Source organism: Dasypus novemcinctus, chromosome 14 (assembly GCF_030445035.2).
Source record: "Dasypus novemcinctus isolate mDasNov1 chromosome 14, mDasNov1.1.hap2, whole genome shotgun sequence".
NCBI classification, from domain to species: Eukaryota; Metazoa; Chordata; class Mammalia; order Cingulata; family Dasypodidae; genus Dasypus; species Dasypus novemcinctus.
The window spans coordinates 31,021,930-31,046,959 of NC_080686.1; the positions used below are offsets into that span (position 1 = coordinate 31,021,930).

Genomic DNA, 25,030 nt, shown 5'->3' on the forward strand with positions numbered 1-25,030 from the left:
GAATTTTTAAATATAACTATACCTTCTGGAAAAATACAGGATCTCACAATAGTGATCCATATATTTTTTCCATACCTATTCCTGTTTCCATATACCTATATAATTTGAAACAGAAGAAAAACACTGACACTAATAAATTATGAATTACAGAAATCAAGAGCACACTGGAGAAAGAAATAAACAAAAAATCTATACTGTTGTACTCTGCTTTAAGGAAACCCATTCCCATTCTAAGCAGCACACTACGTTAGGAATCAGGGAACTCGCCATGGAGACCCACATACTAAGAGCCGGTATTGGGTAAATACGAGGTCATGAAGCCTTTAGAGGAAGCATTGTACAGTGGAACAGTGCACCATCTGAAATACAGATATGAGGTGTGGGTTAGGAAGGGAAAGCGCTGATTTGCTTTTCTCTCCCCCTCGTCACAGGCTGACGGTAGCTCGCAGACCTTGAGTGTCTGCACTCTGGGAGTTTTCAGCCTGCAGTCCCCTATCGACTTGCCCCAGGCCAAACCCTGTTTCCTTAAAAGGAAAGCAACTTCATTTTCGCGGCAAACCCTCAGAACCACGCATCCCTTTAGGACTCTGCCCTTCTCCGACCGTGAGCTAGGTAAAGTAGGGAGAGAAGTTCAGAGGGGGCGCTGGGGACGACCCCTTTGAAACTGCATTTGTAGCTGCCAGAGGAGTAGCCAACAAGCACCAGATTTATGTGCACTTTGAAAGAAGCACCTTCACCATTGGTTTTTTGAGCGGCGCTGTCGCTAGGGAGCGGCGGGCCGCGGGAGTACAGCGTCGGCGAGAAGCCCGGGCTGTTTGTTCCTGTAACCCGGGAGAGGTTACACACGTACACACGCGCGCACACACTCGCTGGCCGCGAGTTCGAGCCCTGGGGCCCTGGTCTGTCCCCGATTATCCCTCTGCGGGTTCTGGGCGGAGCCGCAGCTCCCGGGCTCGCCTCCGCCCCTGATTCCTACTGCTGCCGCCCAGAGGAGAGAGGAACCTCTGCCTCCGGCGTCCCCTCGGCGCTGGGCGCTGCGGAGCCAAGTGGGGGCGAGCGCGCGGCAGAGAAGGCGATGTCTGAGTTCACCCCGCGGCTCGGAGTTGTCTGAGTTGGCGGCTCGTCCCCGGGCTGCCCGCGCTCGGGGGCCGCCGCCCACGCCGCTGACCCGCAGAGCCGGCGGCGCCGGGGGTGCCGAGGCCCCCGAGCGCCGGTCCCCGCCCCGGTCCGTGCGAGCGCAGGGCTGTCCCCGGCGGAGGCGCGCGCCGCGCGGTGCTCCCGCACTCGCCCTGCAGCCCGGGCGTCTCTCATGGCGTCTCACCAGCAAACCCGGATCCAGGCTTACCTGGAGAAGAACAGGATCGGCCCCCTGTTTGAGGTAAGGCGCCGTGGAGGAGGACGGTCCCGTTGGTCTTTGGGGGGAGATGGTGTGGAAAGAAAACCAGAAGCTCACCGGCTGAGCAAGGATAGAGACACGCGCGGGAGGAGGCGCCCGCCCGGTGGCCGCAGCTCACTGGCACCTGCTCTGCCCCCGGCCAGGTGTCCTGGAACGCGGCCGGGGCGGGCACTTGGCCAGTTACCTGGGCGCGGACAGGTGAGACTCCGCCTGGCAGGGGAAGTTTGAGCCGTCTGACTGTCCTGCACCCCGCAGCCAGGGTGCACAGGACCCGGGCAGGCTGGGACGGGCGATGAGCTCAGATGGCCACACTCCGTGGTACGTTAGCAGTTTCTTCCTGGAATTCATACTATCCCTGTGGGTTAGATTTCTTTTGATATGGGCAGTAGTAGAACCCGGGAAGGTGGAGGAGATGCTTTGCAGTGGAAAGGGAGACTGGGTGAAATGGAAGAAAGCTGAACTGGTCAGGAGTAAGGAGGCTTCAGGACGTGTGGCTTGTTGAATGAAATTGGCAAATTAGGACTGACATTGGTTCCTAGGTGGAAGGAGGGACCTTTGCATTTCAGCGCCTGGCTGTACTAGAGGGGGAGAAAGGGACGGAGGAGGGGTCAGGGAAAGCACACACAGATTTGTGGGATGGAGACGTGTAGTCTGAACTGTTTCCTTTAGCCATCAAAGAATCGACAGCAGTGATAGAAGAGGGAGAAAGGAAAAGCAGGAGGACAAGAGAAAATGAGGATGGAAGACTAAAACCAGCACCAACAAAGCGTCCCGCTGGTTGCCACGGCACTGGGCAGAGGTGCGGCGTGTGGGGACCGCAGTAAGATGCCGAGGCCCGCGGGGAAGGACACCCGTGGCTCCACAGTCCAGCTGTGCATGGGACGGGAGGGCGCCAAATGCTCTCTCGAGCGCTGGGAGGGCGGTGGTGGCCGCCCATAAGAAGCAGTTGTAGTGGTTCTTGGGGTGTCCCCAGTCAGTGGCATCTGAGCGAGGGTGAAGTGCGGGTGGTGGAAGAGTGTGCGTTAGAGATCGCGGAGAACTGAGCAGCTTCCCTGGGACGAAGAGGAATGAGAACTGCAGAGAGAAAAAAAAAAAGCCAATTAAAGTCCCCAGCACAGAAAGGTGTAATCAGATAGGTTTTTCCTCTGGGGAGGAGGGGATTCAAATGACCAATATTTGCAAGACCTCCTAGGTTTTTGTTGTTTTTTTTTTTTTGGTCCAACTTTAAGTTAATTTTAAGTCATGAAAAACATGACCATGGTTGCAACTGAAACTAATTGCTGTTTAGGATCATAGAGTCCTGCAATTGTTTTGATTCTTGTTTCTGCTGAAAGTGTTCCAGAAGAAGTCATACAAGAGCAAAAGGGAGTTGCTGGATCTACCAGAATTCTTTCTTTGCCCTTAGTCTAATGTTTGTAAGCTTTTCCATAATTCCATATCCTGTAAAAAAAAAAACCAAAACAGAAACATAATACTCTGTGGCACAGTGTGTTAATTGCATCAAAAGAGACAAAAAAAGTGTGTTTAGAGATTTTATTTGCACACTACTCTCTTAGAATATAAAGTGTGATTTACAAGGTAGAATAAGTGACTTGTTTTTACTGGATGCTGTTCTCATTAAAGTTTTTAAAGATTCCCAAGATTCTTTTCAAGTGATGATGATAGCTTGGAAATATGTAAACTTTCTACATAAATAGAAATCAATCAAATTATCATTTTTTATTTTAAATGCATATCAGCAATTTCTTCATTGAGGAAATTTAAGCAATGACAATATTTTCTCATAAAAGCTTTAGACCTACACGTATGCAACCTGAACAACAACAACAGTAAAAGTTTATGCATTGTATATCATCAAATTTGCAGGTGACATATTACATTCACCATCGTTAACTTAGATTGCAGTGATGGTTAGTTTTTAAGGATTGAGGTACAATTTAAATAATTGAAAGGAGAAAATGGATATGTTCTCTTCTGCTAAAAGCAGGATGGGCTATGGGTCCTTAAGGCAAAAATTTTGGTGATGGTAGAGCTAGGGTTTGAGAGTAGCATTATGTTTACTTCATAAACTGGAAAATGATGACAAGGAAACCTCACCAGCTTATAGTCTGTCTCTTGTACTAGAAAAAAGTGATGCAATAACATTTGTGATATGGACTTTGTTACTCTAACATCCTTTTCAAAGTGCCCAGCTCCCAGAATCTTATTCAGTGGTTCTCATGTGGTTATTCAACACAGGCTGAATGAGCCCACTCTCCAAAAACCATGACTCAGTAGATTGGAGGGTGAAGAAGCACAAAGGATTCTTATCCTTTAGTTCCTGAACTACATTTTAAGAAATAGTAATAAGTTAAAAACTAAATCCTCTAATGGGAAACAGATGTGGCTCAAGCCTGCTTCTCACATGGGAGGTCACGACTTCTGTACCTGGTGCCTCCTTAGACAAACAACAAGCGAAACAAGCGAGAAATCAGGGGAGCCAATGTGGCTCTGGTTGAGTGCCAGCTTCCCACATACAAGTCCTGGGATTCATTCCCCGGCCTTTGGTACCAAAAAACCCCCAACCAATCAAAAAACTCCTCTCACCAGCCACAAATTCAAATAATGACTTACATTCTATGAGCTATTTGAAATATCCTTAAGATACAGTTATTTTAGTATTCTCACAGGTAAGCAGTGAACAGTCTGGACACCATTCTTTAAGGAATACTTGACATCAATGTAATGAATTAGAACTATAACCCTATTTAATTTAGTTCTCTACACATAACTCCTGACTTAGTTGCAAGATATGAGTTGGTCCAGTTCACGCCAAAGTAGTGTGTTTTTGCAACACAGATAGGCAAAGATGAATGATCACAAACATGGGAGTTGTAACAAATCATGAGCTCAGCTGGTTAACAGTCACAAAAGCTGGTAGTTACATTCTGAAACTGAATAATTATCTGGCACAAAGTTGCTGATTGCAATCAAGGGATTTATTTTGTCTATGTCCTAAGTAGTTTAACTTAGTTCTGAAGAGGCTGGAACATGTGCTGGTTTGTCTTCTGTGGACCCCAGAAAATCCTTAAAGCAAACCCATTCCTGTACCTGTAAACCTGTTGTAGATGGGAGTTTTTGACTAGGTTCAGTTAAAGGACCTTATGATTAGATCACATTTGATTAGATAACTTTGGTTATAGGTCTTTGATTAGATTGCAGGACATAGGGTGGGTCCCAGTCCTCTTACTGGAATCCTTTATAAATGAAGGACTAAAAAGCTGCAGACAGAAAAAAAGCAGCAGTGACAGAGAGAAGCCTCCATTAGTTGATGAACGTGGAAGAGAGAAAAGACACAGATGGAACAGCCTAAGGCTGAAGTCATCGAGGCCCAGAGGAGAGAGGGGAGAAAGCAGACCCTGCCATGTGCCCGATTGCCCACAGCTGAGCTTGGGGAGAAAGTGAGCCTGGAGGAGAAGGCAGAGACCAGCAAGGCTGTCATTGTGCCTTGCCATGTGGCAGGAGTTCAGGATTGCCAGCAGCTGACCTTTGGGGAGAGAGTGTCACTTGATGCCTTGCTTTGGACATTTTCACAGCCTTAGAACTATAAGCTTTTAACCTAATCAATTCCCATTGTAAAAGCTAATACATTGCTCCGAGCAGCTTTTGGCAGACCAAAACAGAACATCACAATAAGTTCCTTATTTTCAATATAAAATAGGCAATTTCTAGTTTCCCACATACCTAATAAGTAAATGTAAAATGATTATTTAAAAATTACTGGTTGGACAGGTGCTCTGAGCAGTCTTTTATCTTGGTCCAGGCCTGATCATGCTCACACAAATGTGAAATGCTAGACAATTAATAAGCAGAATAATAAGGTCTTCATCAACACAGTTTTTAAGTCTTTATGTAAGGAAAATGTGGGGAAATCAAATTCACTGTATTTCTCCAAGTATGGTAGAATGGAACCCTCTCCAATTAGAATGGGACTTTTTATCTCCTTCTTTTAGTCTAATTTACCTTCACTCATAAGGTCTGAATTTACAAAAGTTGATTTGGTATATGTTTCTGAGGTGAACTTAGGTTTAAAACATGGTCAAACCGTGAGCCCACGTCATTTATACACTTGCAGCTGCGCAACCCACGCCGCTCTTATTCCCTGCTGCGCATACACCAGCCATGTCCGCAACTCCCCATCGTGAGCCTGCCCAAACTTCAATTTATTTACTTTCCTGAACTATATTCTGAGAAATCCCTCTTCCCAAAATCAAACTGCTGTAGTGTATGTGGAGATTCCTTTCCGTTTTCCTTCTCTTAAGGATCACGGTCCTGAACTGCTTTTTGTTCAGTGTTTCAAAACAAGTACCTCATATACTTTGGGCAATTTTATGGTTGTTTAGGGCAGTGGCATTCTGTAAAAAGGATACTAGTTACTCCATTATGGCCAGAGGGGGATTGCCCTCCCCCCACCCCTCCACCACCACTGAAAAGAAATTTTGTGTTTAAAGTGTTTAAAAGTAATTTGTCTTTCAAACAGGTAGAAAATGTTATTTTAATAAAAGGATGTGAAATATACTTTTGTGGAAGAAGTAATAAAATGTATGTTTGGCATTTATAGCATGTCCAGTTTAACAACTTGTAAACATGTCCTTGGAGTAATCTCTTATCAGGTTAGCTTTCATGGAACTTGAAGTTATAAACACCTTTCCTTTATCATACTTGTATTCAACTTTATAATTTCAGGGTAGGCAGTAGCCAAAGAAAGGAGTCCCTTTATTTAAGTTTTTCAAGCATTGTTATTGATTACTTCAAAACACATTTATAAAAATGTTACTTTCATTAACATATTTAGATTACTAGTTCATTTATTTTTCACTGCTGCCTTTATGTATTTTGTTTTCAGATAATTTATAAATAACCTATTAAAGGCTCCAAACCAAACTCTATAAATGACTCAATGTATATCTTTAGAAAATAATAAAATACAAATGACACTATTATATTAGAAAGGAGAATTAATATTTTAGTATTTGTGTATTAATGGAAGTATGAGGCTACAAAAAATAAATTGACTTCCTTCTTTCCTTAATATTTCAATTAAAAAGCCATTAGTCAGACATCAACAAAATGGTGGAGTAAATCCTTCTCCCCATAGAAGTTTTAAACAACAAACAGAAACAAACAGAACCATCTTTCTCAGAGCTCCAGAGATAGTTAAAGGCTTGCAGTAACTGGGTAATACTGAATTTTAAAAAAGCCTACTTAAAACAGTAGGAAAACCTCTTGGCATCTAAAGGAAAACATGGACAAAGAACTAAAGGAAATCAGTAAAATGATAGATAAACAAAAAGAGAATAACAGCAAAGGGATAGAAACTATAAGCAGGAACTAAACAGAAATGCTAGAGCTGAAGACCGTAGTAATTAAAATAAAAAACTTGCCTAAAGGGGTTCAAACAGCAGATTGAATCAGTGTACTTAAAGATAAGACAACTGAAAATATTCAGTCTGAGGAGAAAGAAAATAAAGGATAGTAAACAGAGCCTGAGCGACCTGTAGGACACCATCAAGTATGTCAATATATGCATTTTGGGTGTCCCAGAAGGAGAATAAAAAGAGAAATTAGGAAATACCTTGAGACAAATGAAATTGAAATAAAACATACCAAAACTTATGGAAGGCAACAAAGATAGTACTTAGAGGGAAATGTACAACTCTAAATGCATACATTATAAAAGAAGAAAGATCTCAAATCAATGCCCTAGCATTACACTGTAAGAACTTAAAACAACAACAACAAGTAAATACAAAGTGAGCAGAAGAATGGAAATAATAAAGATTAAAACAGAGATAATGAAAGAGAGGATAGAAAAATATTAGAATAAATAAAACCAAAAGTTCTTGGAAAAGATCAATTAAACTAACAAATAAGACTGGCAAGATTAACAGAGAGGATGCAAATAACGAAAATCAGAAATGAAGGGAGGGGGACATAATTACTGACTTTACAGAATTATAAAGGATTATAATAGGATACTATGAAAAATTGTCCACCAACAAATTGGATAACCTAAATGAAATGGACATACTTTTAGAAACCAACAAAATTTATTCATATTTCTATACTCCAGCAATGAAAAATACAAAAAAGAAATCAAGAAAACAATTTCCCTTTACAATAGCAACAAAAAGAATATCTAGGAAGAAATTTAACCAAGGATATAAGGTCATCATTGAAAAAATTTAAGTGAGGGCTACATAAATGGGGAAAATATCCCATTCTCATGGATTGTAAGACTTAATCTTGTTAAGACATCAAGACTACCTAAAGCAATATACAGATCCAACACAATTTCATCAGAATGTCAACAGCCTTCTTTGCAGAAATGGAAAAGCTAATCCTTAAATTCATACAGAAGGGTGTGGGGCGCTGAATGGTCAAGACCATCTTGGAGGCGGCGGACTTGGCCCAGTGGTTAGGGCATCCGTCTACCACATGGGAGGTCTGCGGTTCAAACCCCAGGCCTCCTTGACCTGTGTGGAGGTGGCCCATGCGCAGTGCTGATGTGCGCAAGGAGTGCTGTGCTACGCAGGGGTGCCCCCGCATAGGGGAGCCCCATGCTCAAGGAGTGTGCCCCATAAGGAGAGCTGCCCAGTGCGAAAGAAAGTTTAGCCTGCCCAGGAGTGGCGCCACACACATGGAGAGCTGACGCAGCAAGATGATGCAACAAAAAGACACAGATTCCTGTGCCGCTGACAACAAAAGAAGAACACGCAGCAAATGGACACAGAGAACAGACAACTGGGGTGGGGAAGGGGAGAGAAATAAATAAAAAATAAAAATAAAAATAAAAATAAAAAAGAAATCTTAAAAAAAAGGAAAGTGGACCCCTCCCTCATGCTGTATAAAAAAATTAACTTGAAATGGATCAAAGATGTAAAAATAAGAGAAAAAGCTATAAAACTCATAGAAGAAACAAAGGGAAATATGTTCAGGACCTTGTATTAGGCAATAGATTCTTAGACTTTACACCAAAGGATGAGCAACAAAAGAAAACATAAATGGGACTTTTCAAAGTTAAAATATTTTCAAGAAAGTGAAAAGACAATCTTCAGAATGGGAGAAAATACTTGGAAATCATATGTCTGTTGAGGATTTAGTATCCAGAATATGTAAAGGATGGCTATAACTCAACAACAAAAAGACAATCCAATTAAGAAATGGGCAAAGGACTTGAATAGACCTTTCTCCAAAGAAGATATACAAATGGCTAATAAGTACTTGAAAAGAATGTCAACATCATTAGCCATCAGGGGAATGGAAATCAAATCCACAGTGAGATACCACCTTACACCCAATAGAATGACCATTATTGAAAAATAGAAAATAATAAGCATTGATAAGAATGTGGAGAAATAGGAACATTTGTACATTGTTGGTGGGAATGAATATAAAGTGGTGCTGATGCTATGAAATGTAGTTTGGCATCTCCTCAAAAAGTTAAACATAGAATTATTATATGATCTGGCAATCCCATTTTTAAGTATTTTCCTAAAAGAATCTGAAGTAAGGACTCAAACAGATATTTGTTCACCAATTTAATAGCAGCATTATTCATAACAGACAAAAAGTGGAAGCAACCCAAATATCCATCAATAGATGAATAGATCAGCAAAATGTGATATATACATTCAATGGACTATGATTCAGTTGTGAAAAGGAATGAATTTCTGAAATATGGAAAACCATGGTTGAATGTTGAAGACATCATTTTGAGTGTAATAAGCCAGACACGAAAGAACCTATATTGTTGCATTCTACTTATATGAAGTAATATGCAAATTCATAGAAGTAGAAAGTAGAGTAGGTAGATAGGTTACCAGAGATGGGGGGAGAAATAAGGAGTTAATGTTCGTGCAGGGTCTCTGTTTAGGGTGATAGAAAATTTGGTAAGGGATGGCAGTGATAACAGCACACAACATTGTGAATGTGATTAATCTCACTGAATTTTACAATCGTGAGAGTTTGAGATGGGAAAGCTAGTGTTGTATATGTTACCATGGTTTGAAAAAGGAGAGAGACAAAATGAAATGACAATCAAATGCAAAGCATTATCTGGACTGGATGTAATAATAGAGGAGAAAATTACCAAAAAGGACACCAGTGGGACAACTGAAAAAACTGGAATATAGACTGTATGCTTAATGCTTTCCTGAACTTGATATTTGTACTTAATATGGTTATATAAATGAATATCCTTATTCTTAGGAAATAAATATGGAAGTATAAAGTGGTAAAGGTGTATGTTTAACTTTTTAAAGAAGCTTCCCACCTGTTTTGTAAAATGGTTTTACAGTATTATCGTCTAACCAGCAGTGTAGGAGAGTTCTAGTTTTTCCAGATTCTCACTAAAACTTGATATTGTCAGTCTTTTTACTATCAGTCATTCTAATAGGTTTGTGGTGGTATCTCATTGTGGTTTTAATTTGCATTTGCCTGATGATACTGGGCATCCTTTCACATGCGTATTTGCTTCTTATATATCTTTGGTGATGGGTCAGTTCAAATATTTTGTGCATTTTTAATTGTTTGTGTTCTTAGTGTTTAAGTTTTAAGATTTCTTTATATGTTCTAGGTCCTTTGCATTATTATATGAGTTTTAGATCCAGTTTTCCAATTTTCACACACACAAGAAACTTGTTGGGATTTTGATTGGGACTGTGCTGAATCTATAGATGTAGTCAGGAAGACCTGACATCTTAACAATTTTAAGTATGTAAAAAATCATAGGGGATCTACGAAAAGGGTATGGGAACTAATTAGTGAGTTTATAAAAGTTTAGATACAAGTTCAGGTACACAGTAAACATTACATTGGTATTCAAGAAAATATTCAGAAATTAAAATAGAAAAATATTACTTAATATGCCATAAAATAGGAAATACTTAAAGATTGAATAAAAATTACATATTTAAGGCCAGTACACTGAAAACTTCAAAACATTGTTGACAGGAAGACCTAAGAGAGGTGCAACCTTCTTAATGGGCAGGAAATTTTAATATGATTAAGGTGTTGAATGACATATGCTACCTGAGTTAAACACTCATTATAAAACAGTGATTGAGGCAGTGAAGTGTTGGTATAAAGATAAATAGATATATGGAACAGGGAGTCTTGAAATAGAATCACCCACTTATGGTCAATTGAGTGTGGAAACAATAATACATGAAAAGATGTGGAACAATTGGAAGACAGAGGCAAAAACAAAAACAAAAACAAAAACCACACCAAGAAACCCTGCTATATTTACTTTAAATCATAGACTAAATTAGCTTCAAATGAATTATAGACCTTAATTTAAAACCTTTTTACTTCTGTATAAAAACATAGGAGATAAGTTTTGTGACTTTGGGTTTGGGAAAGGTTTTTTAAATATGATACAAACAATTTAAAGTATAAAATAAAAAATGTCAAGACATTGTTTTCCTCGAAAATAAACTTTTGCTCTTCAAAAGAGACTGTTAAAATGAAAAGCAAGTTACAGACTGAGAAAACATGTTCAGAATATATGTCTGACCAATGATTTGCATCTAGAATATATGTAGAAGCCTGAATTGTGTGCCCTCAAAAGTTGTCCAAGTCCTAACCCCAGTACCTGTGAATGTGATCTTATTTGGAAAAAGGATCTTTGAAGATGTGATTAAGTTAAGGATATCAAGCTAAGGTCATCCTGCATTTAATGTGAGCCCTAAATCCAGTGACCTGTGTCCTTAAGAGAAAGGATAGGGAGCTTTCAGGTGCGTGGAAACACAGGGGAGACAGGCATGTGAGGATGGAGGCAGAGGCTGGAGTTATGCGTCTACAAGCCAAGGGACGTTGGAAGTCAGCCAAAGACCCAAAGTGGGAAGAGGCAAGGAGGAATTCCTTCCCTAGATCCTCGGAGAAAACGTGACCCTACTGACACCTTTATTTCAGAATTCTAGCCTCCAGAACTGCGAGAGAGAAAATTTCTGTTGCTTTTAGCCACAAGTTTGTCGTAATTTGTTATAGCAGCTCTCAGAGACCAATATAATACATAAATGTCTCTTACAACTCTATTATAAGAAAACAACCCAATTAAAAAATAGACAAAAGAATTAAAGACAAATTTCCCTAAATAAGATATATTGATTTGATGGAAAATAAATGCATGCGTCGACAATCAATACCATTAGGGAATGCCAACTGAAACACTACCCACACACTAGAATGTCTAAAATGAAAGAGACTAATCATAGCAAGTTTTGGTGAGGATGGGGAGGGGGAACAATAGGCAGTTTTGTATATTGATGATGGGAATGCAAAATGGCACTCTGCTTTGGAAAGCAATTTGGCAGTTTTATTTGTAATAGTCCCCAACTGCAAACAGGTAAATTAATAGATGAATAAATAAACAAACTGTGGTATATCCATATAATGTAATACTCCTCTGTATTAAAAACGTGAATTACCGATACACACAATAACATGGATGAGGCCCAAAGTAATTATACTGAGTGGAAAAGGCCATGAAAAATGAGTATGATTTTGAGTATCATACTATATGATTCCATTTATATAAAATTTTAGAAGATGCAAACTAATATATTGTGACAGAAAGCTATCAACCGTTGCCAGGGACCTGGGAGTGGGGATGGGGAAAGGAGTGGTTACAAAGGAGCATGGAGAACATTTTGAGAATGATGTGTATGTTTATATCATGATTGTGTTGATGGTTTTATGAGTCTAATATAAAAATATCAAATTATATATTTTAAATATGTGAAATTTGTATGCCAATTATACTTCAATAAAGCTATAAAAAATATCTCTGGGACTGAAATCACATGACCATACTTGCTTAAGTGATGGTCATCCAGATGATTGAGAATATATTATGCCTGCTCACACTTACACAGATGTAGCACATACATTGTATATACATGAAACATTATATACATGGACAATTTGATATTGGATCAACATGCAAAGACAACATTTAAGATTTTTCCTGACCTACATAAACTTGAACCTCTCACAATAACTTTGATACCCTCAAGGACCCTCAGAACTAATTTTCAGAAATAATGAAGCAAAAACTTCATTTCTCATGGAATTTTACATGGTAATTGTAAAGGTCTTTGGCTGCTTTCTCTGCTCTAGTTCACACTCACCAAAAGGAAGCCTTCTGGTTGAGAAGTCAAGTCTGTTATACTTGGTGTTCAATTAAGGATGCAGATCTTTATAACTTCCAAGGAAACCCACTCCAGCTGCCTAAATTAACCAGGAATAGAGGTACAACCAAGATTATCTGTGCATTTGAGGAAAATCAAAGGCACTAGATGGGAAAATGTAAACATGAAAAGGTCTCCACAGGAATTAAAATTATTCTAATTCTTGTGGAGAAAAGATAGAAACTTAAAATACAAAATTTCAATTAAAATTCTTAGATTTGAGAAGATATTGCATCAATGAAGAAAGAACAAGCTTCTCTGAAAGGAAATATGTAAGAAAAAGTTTGGATATTAAAAGTGTGATTGCTAAACATCAGCCTCTGGAATGATGAAGTAGATGCACTTTTCCCTCTTCTTCTTGCTAAAGTGTAACTACAAACCCTGGACAAACACAAAACACTGAAGGGTGGAGAGAAGGTTAGGAACCTCAGGACCCAAGAAACAACACTGTAGTGAGTTTCCTGCTTTTCCTTTGTTTTACGTATCCCAGACTTGGATTTAAAGAAGCTGACAACGCGGAAGTGCCAATGAGTGCAGATACAAAAGCCCTAACAAAAGCTTGCTCTCTCTAGCCAAAGAACCAGCAAGACAAAAAACTTTAAGACATAATAGCTGCTCTGTCTCAGCCAAACACAACATAAAAATCTGTGGCATCACCCCACTCATGCCTGCAGAGGTTGAGTGGGGAACATAAACTACCCTCATAAGCCTGTGATGAAGCATCTACCACTTCGGCCAGAAGAGTGTCAGAAGAGGGAGTTGGGAGCCAGGTCTTCCCTCCATTCTGGCCAGTAACAAGGCCTCCCCTGACTGTGTAAGTTTTGACATATGGGGAGCCTGGACTTCTACACCCTTGGTATTTGAATTGCCTTTTGTGGCAGTTTGAGATTATTTATGAATACCAAGAAAGAGAAAAATTATGTTTGTAAACTAATCTACTCCTCTGGGAGTGATACCCTTTGATTGCATTAGATTAACCTGAGATGTCTTTGATTAAATTACCTGTTAAGATCAGTGTTTTGATTCGACCACATCATTAAGACAGGACTCAGGTTAAGTCCCCACCCCCTTGGTGGGCCTCTATAAACAGGCACTCACTCAAGAAGACATATGGGGGCGGTGGACTTGGCCCAGTGGTTAGGGCGTCCGTCTACCACATGAGAGGTCCGCGGTTCAAACCTCGGGCCTCCTTGACCCGTGTGGAGCTGGCCCACGTGCAGTGCTGATGCGCGCAAGGAGTGCCCTGCCATGCAGGGGTGTCCCCTGCGTAGGGGAGCCCCATGCGCAAGGAGCGCGCCCCGTAAAGAGAGCTGCCCAGCTCAAAAGAAAGTGCAGCCTGCCCAGGAATGGCGCTGTACACACGGAGAGCTGACGCAGCAGGATGACGCAGAAAGATGATGCAACAAAAAGAAACACAGATTCCCGTGCCGCTGACAACAACAGAAGCCGACAAAGAAGACTCAGCAAACAGACACGGAGAACAGACAACCGGGGTGGGGGGGTGGGGGGTGGGAGGGGGAGGGGAGAGAAATAAATAAATCTTAAAAAAAAAAAAAAAGAAGACATACAGGGAGAGAGCTCCATAGACATGGAAGAGGAGAAAACTTGGCCATTTCAGTCCTGCCATGTAACAGAAAAGAGAAGGCTCAAACAGCTAAAGGCCCAGAGAGAAGAGCCATTTGCCTGATAGTTTGCAACCAAAGAGAACAGAGAAACTGAGCAGCTGAGAAGGCCCCAGAAACTAGGCAGAGATAGCCCACCATCTTGCTTCAACTGTGGCAACAGACTTTGGTGAGAAAGCAGCCTTGAGTTGGACCCTTTAGAGCCTTGTAAGTGTAAGCTTTTACCCCAAATAAATACCCTTTATAAAAGCCAACAGATTTCTCGTACTTTGCATCAGCACTCCTTTGGTCAACTAATATACCCTCTAACTATTAACTATTCACTGGAGAATTCTTTCAATTGTTTATAGAAGAATTCATACCAATTCTGCAGAATCTCTTCAAGAACAGAGAGGAGTCCTCCCCCTCTCCAATTCATTTTATGAAGGTGGTGTTACTCTTATACCAAAAACAAGACAAAAACAATATAAATAGTAAACTACAGATAAATTATTACTCATTAATATAGACATAAAAATCCTCAACAAAATACTGTCAAATAAGAGATTAAGAATATATAAAGACTCATACATAATGACCAAATAGAATTTATTCCAGGGATGCAAGGTTGACTCAGAAATCATCAATGTTATCCGCTGTAATGGCTAAAATAAAAAATAGTGAAAACAGCAGAGAACCTAGATCACTCATATACTATTTGTGGATCTGCAAAATGGCACCCCCTCTCTGGAAAACAATTTGAAAGTTTTGAAAATAAAAACTAAACATGCAACTACCACATGCCCAGCATTCAGCCTCCTGGGAATTTATCCCAGTGAAATAAAGACTTATGTTCACTCAAAACCCTGCATGTGAACTTCTTAACTCCTTTATTCATAATACTCAAAACTGGAAACAAGCCAGATATTCTTCACTGGGTGAATGGTTAAACAAACTGGTATACCCAAACCATGGAATATTACTCAGAAATAAAAAAGAAGAAGCTATTGGCACATGCAGCAATGTGGATGAATCTTGAGAGAATTATGCTGAGTGAGGGAAACCATACAAAACTTACATACTATGTGATTCCATTTATGTAACAGGGACAAAATTATAAAAATTGAGGACAGCTTTGTGGTTGCCAGGTGTGAAGGACAGGATAGCAATTGAGTCCTCCATTGATCACATAGGGCGAATCACCTAGGGAGGGCTAGAACAGGGATCATCCTTTCGCGTCTTCAGGCAGAGGCATGGGGGCTGGACTTTGTTTCCCACCTGGACCCATCATTAGAAGCAGGCAGCGTGTAGCCCTGGGTGAGGCAGCTACCTTCTCTGAAGGACAATTCTGGTGAGGGCCCCAGTTGAGAGCCTTTAACTGGCATTGCCTCCGAAAGCTGGGTAAATGAGTTCTTGTTTCTGAAGGAAGGATCTGGGTGCACAACACAGTAGTTACTACATTCACCTACCCAGCTGTCAACCATTGATTAGGGAAAAGTTCATGTCCTGTCTCCTCTTTAAATCTTTTTGACTGCCCTAGTTTTCCCAGATTTTCCATTTCGGTGAGCTCCTTTTGCCCATTGTTACTTAACTACTTTCTGGATTTGACTCATCTTTGTAACTAGATTGTTGGCTTTTTTCCTAATGCTCCTTCTAAGTATCTAACTTGCAGTTAATGCATCATAGCATTTAAGTGAATACTTGTTGAATGCATGAATGTATATGGGCAGCAAGCAGTAACCTTTATTTTATACACAAAGCATGCTAAACCTTTCCCCATTCCTAAATTACACAGCTGAAAAGTATGCAGAGACCTCAAAGAAGGCTAAAAGATAAGCCAAAAAGGTAAAAGGAATTAAAAAGTCTTTATAGTTGGTTGTGTTAGCAAGTGGATTCTGATTTTGTAAGCCAGACTGATTTGTGTTTTTGTTATGTATACCAAAGGAGTACTTTGTGATCCATCTAGTTGTAAATATTGTGATTGTGTGGAAATAAAAGCCAATTCAGTGTGACTCTTCTATGCAATTGTAAGAAGGATGCAGGTCAAGTAATTATAATAATTTTTTAAAAAATTGAATGTCATCTTCATCACATGGGTATCCGTCTGGGGTTCTGTGTTTTGTAAATTCAGGCTTATACTGACTTAGTAATGGAAATTACTCATTAAAATTATAGTTCTGACATTGATTCTGAATTTGACTTGATGTTCTCTTCCTTAACACTGAAGTATTATTGTTTAATATCTAGCAGCATCCTTTATCAATAAAAAACAAATGGGAAGTGGATGTGGCTCAAGTGGCTGAGCTCCTGCCTACCCCATGGGAGGTCCGTGGGTTGGTTCCTGGTGCCTCCTAAAGAAGACAGTGAGTTGACGTGACGGGCAAGTGTGGGAAGCTGACACAATAAGCTAACACAACAAGAGACACAAGAAGAAAAACAAAATGAGAGACACAACAAAGCAGGGAGCAGAGGTTCCTGGTGCAAGTTTCCAGTACCTTCTAAAGAAAACAAGCAAGACAGCAAGCTGATGCGATGGGCAGGCACAGCAAGCTGATGCAACAAGATGATGCAACAAGAGACACAAAAAGAAAAAAACATAATGAGAGACACAACAAAGCAGGAAATGGAGTTGGCTCGAGATTAGGCACTTCTCTCCCACATTGGAGGTCCTGGATTCGGTTCCTGGTGTCTCCTGAAGAAATGAGGAAGACAACAGACACAGCAAGTGCAATCAACAAGGGGTTGACAAGAAAGAAAGAAAGAAATCTTAAAAAAAACAAAAAACAAATGCACCACTTAAAGAAAGGTAAATTTGTAGTTTTTAGCACCAATTGGGGCTAGTGAAGGTACTCTAGAATCTATATCCATCATTTCTTTTATCGTACTTTAAAGTACTTCTTAAAAGTACTAAAGGCATATTGGAAAACTGCCTGAATGTTTTCTGACACTGGAGGATCATTCAGCTCAATGAAATATGACTTAAAGTACAGCATGAGATGGTTTTATCCCAGTGTTTTACCACAGGTTATTCTCTGTAGTTGGGCCAGAAAGTAGATTTATATGAGGAAATTAAGTTTTTCATTTTTATTTTAAATGCGCATCCAGAAACATGCTAAATTCTCTTATTTTTTCTTAATTAGCCCAAAATTACTTTGAGTTTTTCTATATGTAGAGAGCTATATTGTTTGTGGAAAATGACAATATTGCAATCATTATAGCTTTTAACTTCCTTTTTTGTGTCAGTAAGCTGACTTAGTTAAAAATATGAAAAAAGCAGTTTTGTATCTTTTCAGTTTCTATACTTTTGTCTTTTTTCTCATCTTACTCTGTTGGTTAAGATCTCAAATACAATGTTGATTGAAAGGAGTAATGGTGTATATTTATCATATGGGTACTGATCTTAAGAGGAAGGCTTTTAATTTTTCATCATTAACATGTTAGTGCCTTTTTCCATAGATAGTTCTTATAAAGTTTGGAATGTTTCTTAGTCTGTCTAGTTTGCTAAGATTTTTCAACCAAAAATTGTGTTGATTACATTTAAAGGTTTTTATCTATTTTATTATGTGATTTCTTCTTTATTTTGATAATGGAAAAAATTATATTATTGGATTTCCTAATGTTAAATCAACTTTGTATTTCTGGAAGAAATTGATTTCTGTTCAGTACCCTGTATTAGTTGGCCAAAGGGGTGCTGATGCAAAATACTAGAAATCTGTTGGCTTTTATAAAGTGTATTTATTTAGGGTAGTCACGTACAGTCGCAAGGCTCTAGATAACCCAATTCAAGGTACCATAAGAGGTACTTGTTCACCCAAAGTCATTGGCCACATGTTGCAGCAAGATGGTGGGCGATGTCTGCGAGGGTCTAACCTTCCTGTGTTCCTTTCTTCCTGGGCCTTGCTTTTTCTGGGCTCAGCTGCTCTGTATCTCCATGAGGCCAGCTGTAGACTATTAGGCAAATGGCTTGTTTCTTTTCCCAGGGTCTTCTGTCTTACCTCACGACTAAGCTCCTCTGTGTGCTTACTTCCCAGGGCTCCAGCTCAAGAGTCCAACCTCCCTCCTCTGCAGTGCTATTTCTCTGTGAGTTTCTCTGTCAGTCCCCTTGGTGGGCAGGAACACAACATCCTACTGATGTGACCCAATCAAAGCCTTAATTATTTAATCAAGTAGAAGTAAAACCTCTGAATCCAGTACACTCTAATATGCCCAGAGGAAAAGACCAGTTTACAAACATAATCCAATATTTCTTTTTGGATTCATAAATAATATCAAACTGCTGCATACCCTTTATAAAACCCAACAGATTTCTGGTACTTTGCATCAATACCCCTTTGACTGACTAATACATCTTTTATAAAGGATATTTATTTGGGGTAAAAGCTTATAGTTACAGGGCCCTAAAGAGTCCAACTCAAGGTTGCTCTCTCAGCAAAGTCAGTTGCCACATGTTAAGGCAAGATGGTTGCTGATCTCTGCATGGTCTCTCTTCTTGGGCTTCCTCTTCCTCTTAAGCCTCTGTGGGCCCAGCTTCTTCCCAGTCTCAGCTGTAGGCTGGTGTAAGGCTTGTCCCTCAGAGCTTCCTCTTTCTCTTGGCATAAAGCTTATGTCTTGCTGAGCTTTCTACATCAGCTGCAAACTATCAGGAGAATGTCTCATCTCTCTCCAGGGCCCCAGGATCAAAAATGACGGAGTTTTCTTTCATTTTGTGTGTCTTCTTGAGTGAATGTTTGCTTATATTGGCCGGCTGAGGGGGCGGGGACTCAATCTGAGATACACTTTACTGATGAGGTCAAATTAAAGCCCTAATCTTAACAAGTAATTTAATCAAAGAATCTCAGTTTAATCTAATACAATCAAAGGTATCACATCCAGGGAAATAGATTAGATTACAAACATAATCTTTCTCTTTTTGGGATTCAAAAATAATCTCAAACTGCCCCCCCCCACCACACACACCCTCTGAATCCCAAAAAGACATTAAAATATTCCAAAAAATGTTAAAGAAGTGCAGAATTAATGTAATTCTCCCTAACCACCAGTGAATGTGTTTCACCCTCTCTGTACCCTGGGGTATGCAAACTCTCCCTGAACAATGGACCGGAACATCCACCCTCTTCAAATGCTGGGGCAAACTCACTCTCTCCATATACAGAGGTGCCTCTCTTGGCCCAAGGAGATGTCTAAATTCCAGACCTCAGTTTCCATGGTTTTCTTCTTAAAGCTGTGTTCACTTCCATCTCTCCCCTCCATGTCCCTTTTAGTCCAGGTTGACAGTGCTTTCGTTTATACAGATCTCATAAAAAGCTTGTTGGTTTAGTATGCAGGAAGCAGGGGTTCAAGCCATCAGACAGGAAAACTTTCTACAAGTCTTTTCTATGTAATGGCATTTTCAATCCTAACTTACAAGTTCCATGTTTACTTAATTCCTCAAATGGGGCACTGTCGTCTGGTAGCTTGATTTCCAAAAGCTTGAAATTTACAGAATCAGTCTTTGATTTCTTTGTGCCCAACAATTTAGTTCTCAGCTTACCTCTTTCCCCTCACGTTTTGCTATAAGCTGCAAGGAGAAGCCAAGCTGCATTCTCCAAGTTTACTTTGGAAAGTTCTTCAGCTAAATGCCCAGGATCAGCATTTTCAAATTCTGCCTCCATTATAACATCAGGAGTTAATCTTGCTAAGTTTTCTGCAACTTTAAAGCAGAGATCTCCTTTCCTCCGGTTTCCAATAATAGTCTCATCCTTTCCTCCTAAGGCCTTATCAGAAATAACTTTAGCCTCCATAATCCTATCAACAGTCTCTTCAAAGCTATTTAGGCCTTTTCCATCAAGCACCTCACAATTCCTTCAAAAAATACCCCTTACCCATTTATAAAACCATTCCAGCATTTTTGGTAATTGCAACAGACTATACTCCACTCCTGATACCAAATTCTGTGTTAGTTTTCCAAAAGGGGTACCGGTGCAAATTACCAGAAATCTGTAGGCTTTTATAAAGGGTATTTATTTGGGGTAAAAGCTTACAGTTAGTTACAAGACCCTAAAGATTACAATTCAAGGTTACTCTCTCACCAAAGTTGAAGCAAGATGGCGGGTGATCTCTTCCTGGGCTTCCTTTTAAGGCTCTGTGGGCCCAGCTTCTTCCCAGTCTCAGCTGTAGACTGGCATAGAGCTTGTGTCTTGCTAGTCTTTCTATATCAGCTGCAAACTATCAGGCAAATGGCTCGTCTCTCCCTGGGTCCCAGGATCAAAAACGACAGAGCTCTCTCTCTTTCCATGTGTTTTCCAGAGTTAGTATTTTGGCCCACCCATGGGGCAGGGACTCAAACTGAGTCATAGTTTACTGACTTGGTCAAATCAAATTCCTAATCTTAACAGGTAATTTAATCAAAGACATCTCAGCTGAATCTGATGCAATCAAAGGTATTACACCCAGAGGAATAGGTTAGCTTACAAACATAATCTTTTTCTTTTGGGGATTCATAAATAATCTTACACTGCCACAATGCCCTAACTTTCATATTTGGGGAGTCTGTGAATTCAAATTACATTTAATTCCTCAACTTGGATGATTCTCAAGCTATAGAATTGCCATATAATTAGAACTCAGAAATTCCCAAATTAAGATTAAAATTAAAATTTGGGTCTGATGTTCCATGAAATCATCTCTACAGCTAGAAGAAATGAGTTTTTTTTTTTTTTTTTTTTTTTACAACTGCCATTAAAGCTTTGTGGTTGTCTTTGACTTCAGCTGAGAGTTTAAAGCTCTGATCTTATCATTCTTTCTGTAGGTTGTCAGTTTAGTTAGAAACCCCACCTCACAGTCCTCAGGATCATCATTATTAAAATGAAGGTTAAGTGTAGCAGCCACTTGGTTCCCCAAGGCACTGGCTTCTGTAAGCACATCCTCAAAGTCAAACACATGATAATATTTCCAGTTATGATGCCTCTACCTAGCACATGTGATTAGTATTCTAATATCCATTGCCAAGGACTTTAACATTGGGGTTAAAGGCCAGTTACATGGCCCAGCTAATCATAAAGCTATATCTTTCAAGGCCTTGGTATCAAGAAATTTATCAACCAGGAGCCAGTCAGGAAAGCAGAAACCACATATGATATTTCAATAGAGATAATTTACCATAGAGAATTGGTTGAACAGGAGTTGGAGGACTGAGGTTGACAGAAAGTTAATAATGTCAAGAAGCTATGAACTCCTCTCTTGCTTTGGGAACAAAGGGAAGAAACTCGGCTTATCAGAAATTAGAATCTCAGAGTAGGGCCTCCTCCTGAGAAAGCAGCTTAGTTAGCCTTGATGATTCTCCTCTCTCTGAGGGGTGCAATGAGTCTAATTCCATGAGTGCCAAATGACGCTGGAGACAGGAATCCAACTGGCAAAGGGACTGTCTTAATAGAAGAGCAAGCGGTCAGGAAGAATCAAGTCCCTCTTTCCCTGTTTTCTAGTTTTCTTCAAGTGCACCCTATTAATGTTCCCTCAGCAGGAAGCCAGCTGACAGAGGAGAAAGGAAGTTTGCAGACTCTCAGCCTGAGCATTACAAAGCAGTGTGTAGAAATAAGGATTTGTTGAGAGAAAGTAGTTTCATAATTGGCTGAAGGATCTTCCTTGGCTTAAATTGAGGGTGTCTGGGGAACAGGGAAAAGAGGGGGATAAAACAGTCCAACTCTCTCTGCTCATAGGAATTTCTGTCAAAGCATTTTCCTCTCTGGCTTTATCTTGCATTGCTTGCTTGGGTAATGGGAACTGAGCCAGTTTGGTCATGCTCAACAGTCCTTTTTTTTTTAAGATTTATTTTTTATTTATTTCTCTTCCCTTTCCTCCACCTCCCCCCATTGTCTGCTCTCTCTGTCCATTTGCTGTATGTGCTCTTCTATGTCCGCTTGGATTCTTGTCAGCAGTACTGGGAATCTGTCTCTTTTTCGTTGTGTCATCTTGCTGTGTCAGCTCTCCGTGTGTGTGGCGCCACTCCTGGGCAGGCTGCGCTTTTTTTGCACTGGGCGGCTTTCCTTGTGGAATGCATTCCTTGCATGTGGGGCTCCCCTATGCGGGGGACACCCCTGCGTGGCAGGGCACTTCTTGTGTGCATTAGCACTGTGCGCCAGCCAGCTCACCACACGGGTCAGGAGGCCCTGAGTTTGAACCCTGGACCTCCCATGTGGTAGGTGGATGCTCTGTCAGTTGAACCAAATCCGCTTCCCTCAACAGTCCTTTGTAGATGTGCATCGAGCCTCATATTACATGTTGGGCTATTTATTATCCACTATTCTCAGCTTTAATGCCTTAGCCAGAAATTCTAAGACAGGGAACTGTCTCACTCCACATCCTATTACTTTGGTTAATTTGAGCAAAGAATTTATTTTCTTTCTTAAGTCTTATTTTATTTTATTTATTGCAGCCTATGGTAAAAAAATTAAAATGTTTTCTCTATATTCAGTTTGAAATAGACAAGTATTATTATCCAATTACTTCATGTCGGTAAAGTAATTATAGCCATAAGGCATTATTATCATTAGTAAAAATAAGGACATATTCTAGTTCTTTCTTAGTGAAATTATTGTTACGCTTCAGGATTTTAAGTATGAAATTTATACTAGGAATATGTTTGAATGTCTTGTGTGTTTTGGATAAATCTCCTGAAGCACAGGATAGGAGTTCTTAATTCTTGATACTCAGATTCCCTTCTCATGAAATCTAATATAAAATCAAAGTTTTTCCTCATTGCTGACTCTGGGCAGAGAAGGTGCAAATCATATTCAAATTAGGCAGGATTTTGTTGTATTCAAAACTAAGCAGAAATGTATATTGTTTGAGACCCTAGCTACCCATCATACACAGATGAAAAACTGGAAACTGCCTTGTAATTTATTTAACATGAGCTTTGAGATTCAAAGACTAAACTCTAGAGGACAGTAGATAGCTCTTAAATAATTATTATATTTCTCCCAATTCTACAGTGTCCAAATGGGATGCATACTAACTAGCTGCAATTAATTATTATCATCATTCTCTTTAAAAATTAGTCTAGGCTTAAAGAATTTAAATAATTTGCCCAAGGTCACATCTAAATGCTAAAATTAGTATTCTCCTGTTGGGAAAATTCTTGGATTTAGCAATTAAAATTATTCAAATTCTGGTATCTCCTTTTACTAGAAGTGTGATGTTAGCAAGTTCTTTAATTCTCTGAGCAATATTTATGCAATCATAAAGTAGTAAATATTCCCATATTGGGTTGTTGTGAGGATTAAAAAAGGATAGATTTTTTTACATAGTGACTAGTATAAATCGAGATTTCAATAAATAATAGATTTTTTTCTTTTAATATAGGAAAAATAATATGGAATGAATATCTTTCCAACTTTTTGGTAGAGATGGATCTGTGATGAGATGACCCATCCACATCCTTGTCCTTGGATTCTTTCATGCCTTTTTAAAGAGATTTTATGTTCAATAAGGTGACATAGGAAATGGAGTTTTAGACATGAACTTTGCCTGATCTAACCCAGTAGTTCCAGATGTTTCGACTGTGCAGTTCTAGCCGTAAAATGTTTCTTTAGTCATTCACAATATTTATGTGTATTTTAAAATTATATACATATACTGTCTTATTAACACCTTTTCATATAATAAAACACATAAACAAGGACATTTTCAAAAGGTGAAATCAAAATAAATCTAAATGGAAGTTCTGATATTTTCTTCCCATTCCCTAACAGATGATTGTGTGCCCCCTTTGGGGAAGCCTCTGCTCCAGCCTTCAAGCGGGCCTGCACAAGCACGGTTACACCAGAAACTCATTATGGGAGGCAGTCCCCTCGCTTCTTTCTTCCGCTGTCAGCAATCTGGTTATTTTTCACAATTCAGACAAATCTTGGAAGAGAAACATGATGAGATAAGACAAGGCAACTCTGCACTCTGCAAAAATTCATGAAGTATGTGTTAGAGTGTGAGTTATTGGGAGAAAATTTTTGTCTAGAAAAACAAAACAGAAACTACTTAAACTACTCAATCCCTTTTCCTTGACCTGCTGTGCTTGAGCAATTAGTATTTCTGTAATGAATGCTTACTATATGCCTAGCACTGAGGTAGGTGTTATGTAATACCAAAAATATGATTAAGGGGCGTGAATGTAGCTCAAGCAGTTGAGCACCTGCTTCCCACATTGGAAGTCCCAGGTTTGGTTCCCAACGCCTCTTAAAAACAAAAAAAAAACAAGCAAACGAGCGAGGGAGCCAACTCAGGGATGTCGATGTGGCTCAGTGGTTGAATTCTGGCTTTCCACAGACAAGGTCTCAGGTTCAATCCCTGACCCTGGTACCTTAAAAGAATTTTTAAAAAGTATGATTAAACTTAAAGACATTACAAATACCACAACCAATACACATGCATTTGGGAGTATAGCCAAGTGGTTAAGAGTGGGCTTTAGAGTCAGGCTCAGTTAGGTTACAATCAAGTCCCCCAATTTTCTTATATCTCTAATCTTCCTCCTCCAATGCAACCATTCATCTATCCATCAAGTGTTAAGTACCAACAGTGTTCCATTGACTTTGCTAAATAGTGAAATACGGAGGATACACAATGCTGAATGAGGCGAGGTCAGGCTCCCTGTTCTGTTTCTCTTCTGTTCTCATTTGTATTTATCTCTAGCACATATAATTTTTTTTTGAAGAAAGGAAGGAAAGAAGGAAGGAAGGAAGGAAAGAACATTTGGTGGTATAACAGAAAAGGCAGACATATTAAAGGAGCAAAATTAGATAATCATTTAATTTTGATTGCACTAAAAAGAG

At 39.7% G+C, this 25,030-nt stretch overlaps 1 protein-coding gene across 2 annotated transcripts in view; it reads left to right on the top strand.

Annotated features, from left to right (window-relative positions):
* Positions 1–1,118: 1,118 nt before the first annotated feature.
* The window catches only part of C14H8orf34 (chromosome 14 C8orf34 homolog), a 441,268-nt gene continuing 417,356 nt past the window's right edge, over positions 1,119–25,030 (top strand). Inside the window, exon 1 of one of the 2 annotated variants that reach the window (XM_058275622.2) lies at positions 1,119–1,378. In XM_058275622.2, coding sequence (XP_058131605.2) covers positions 1,310–1,378 — 69 coding nt within the window. In that variant the 5' untranslated portion in view covers positions 1,119–1,309. The remainder of the gene's footprint in view (positions 1,379–25,030) is intronic. The other variant, XM_071207845.1, reaches the window with a different exon arrangement.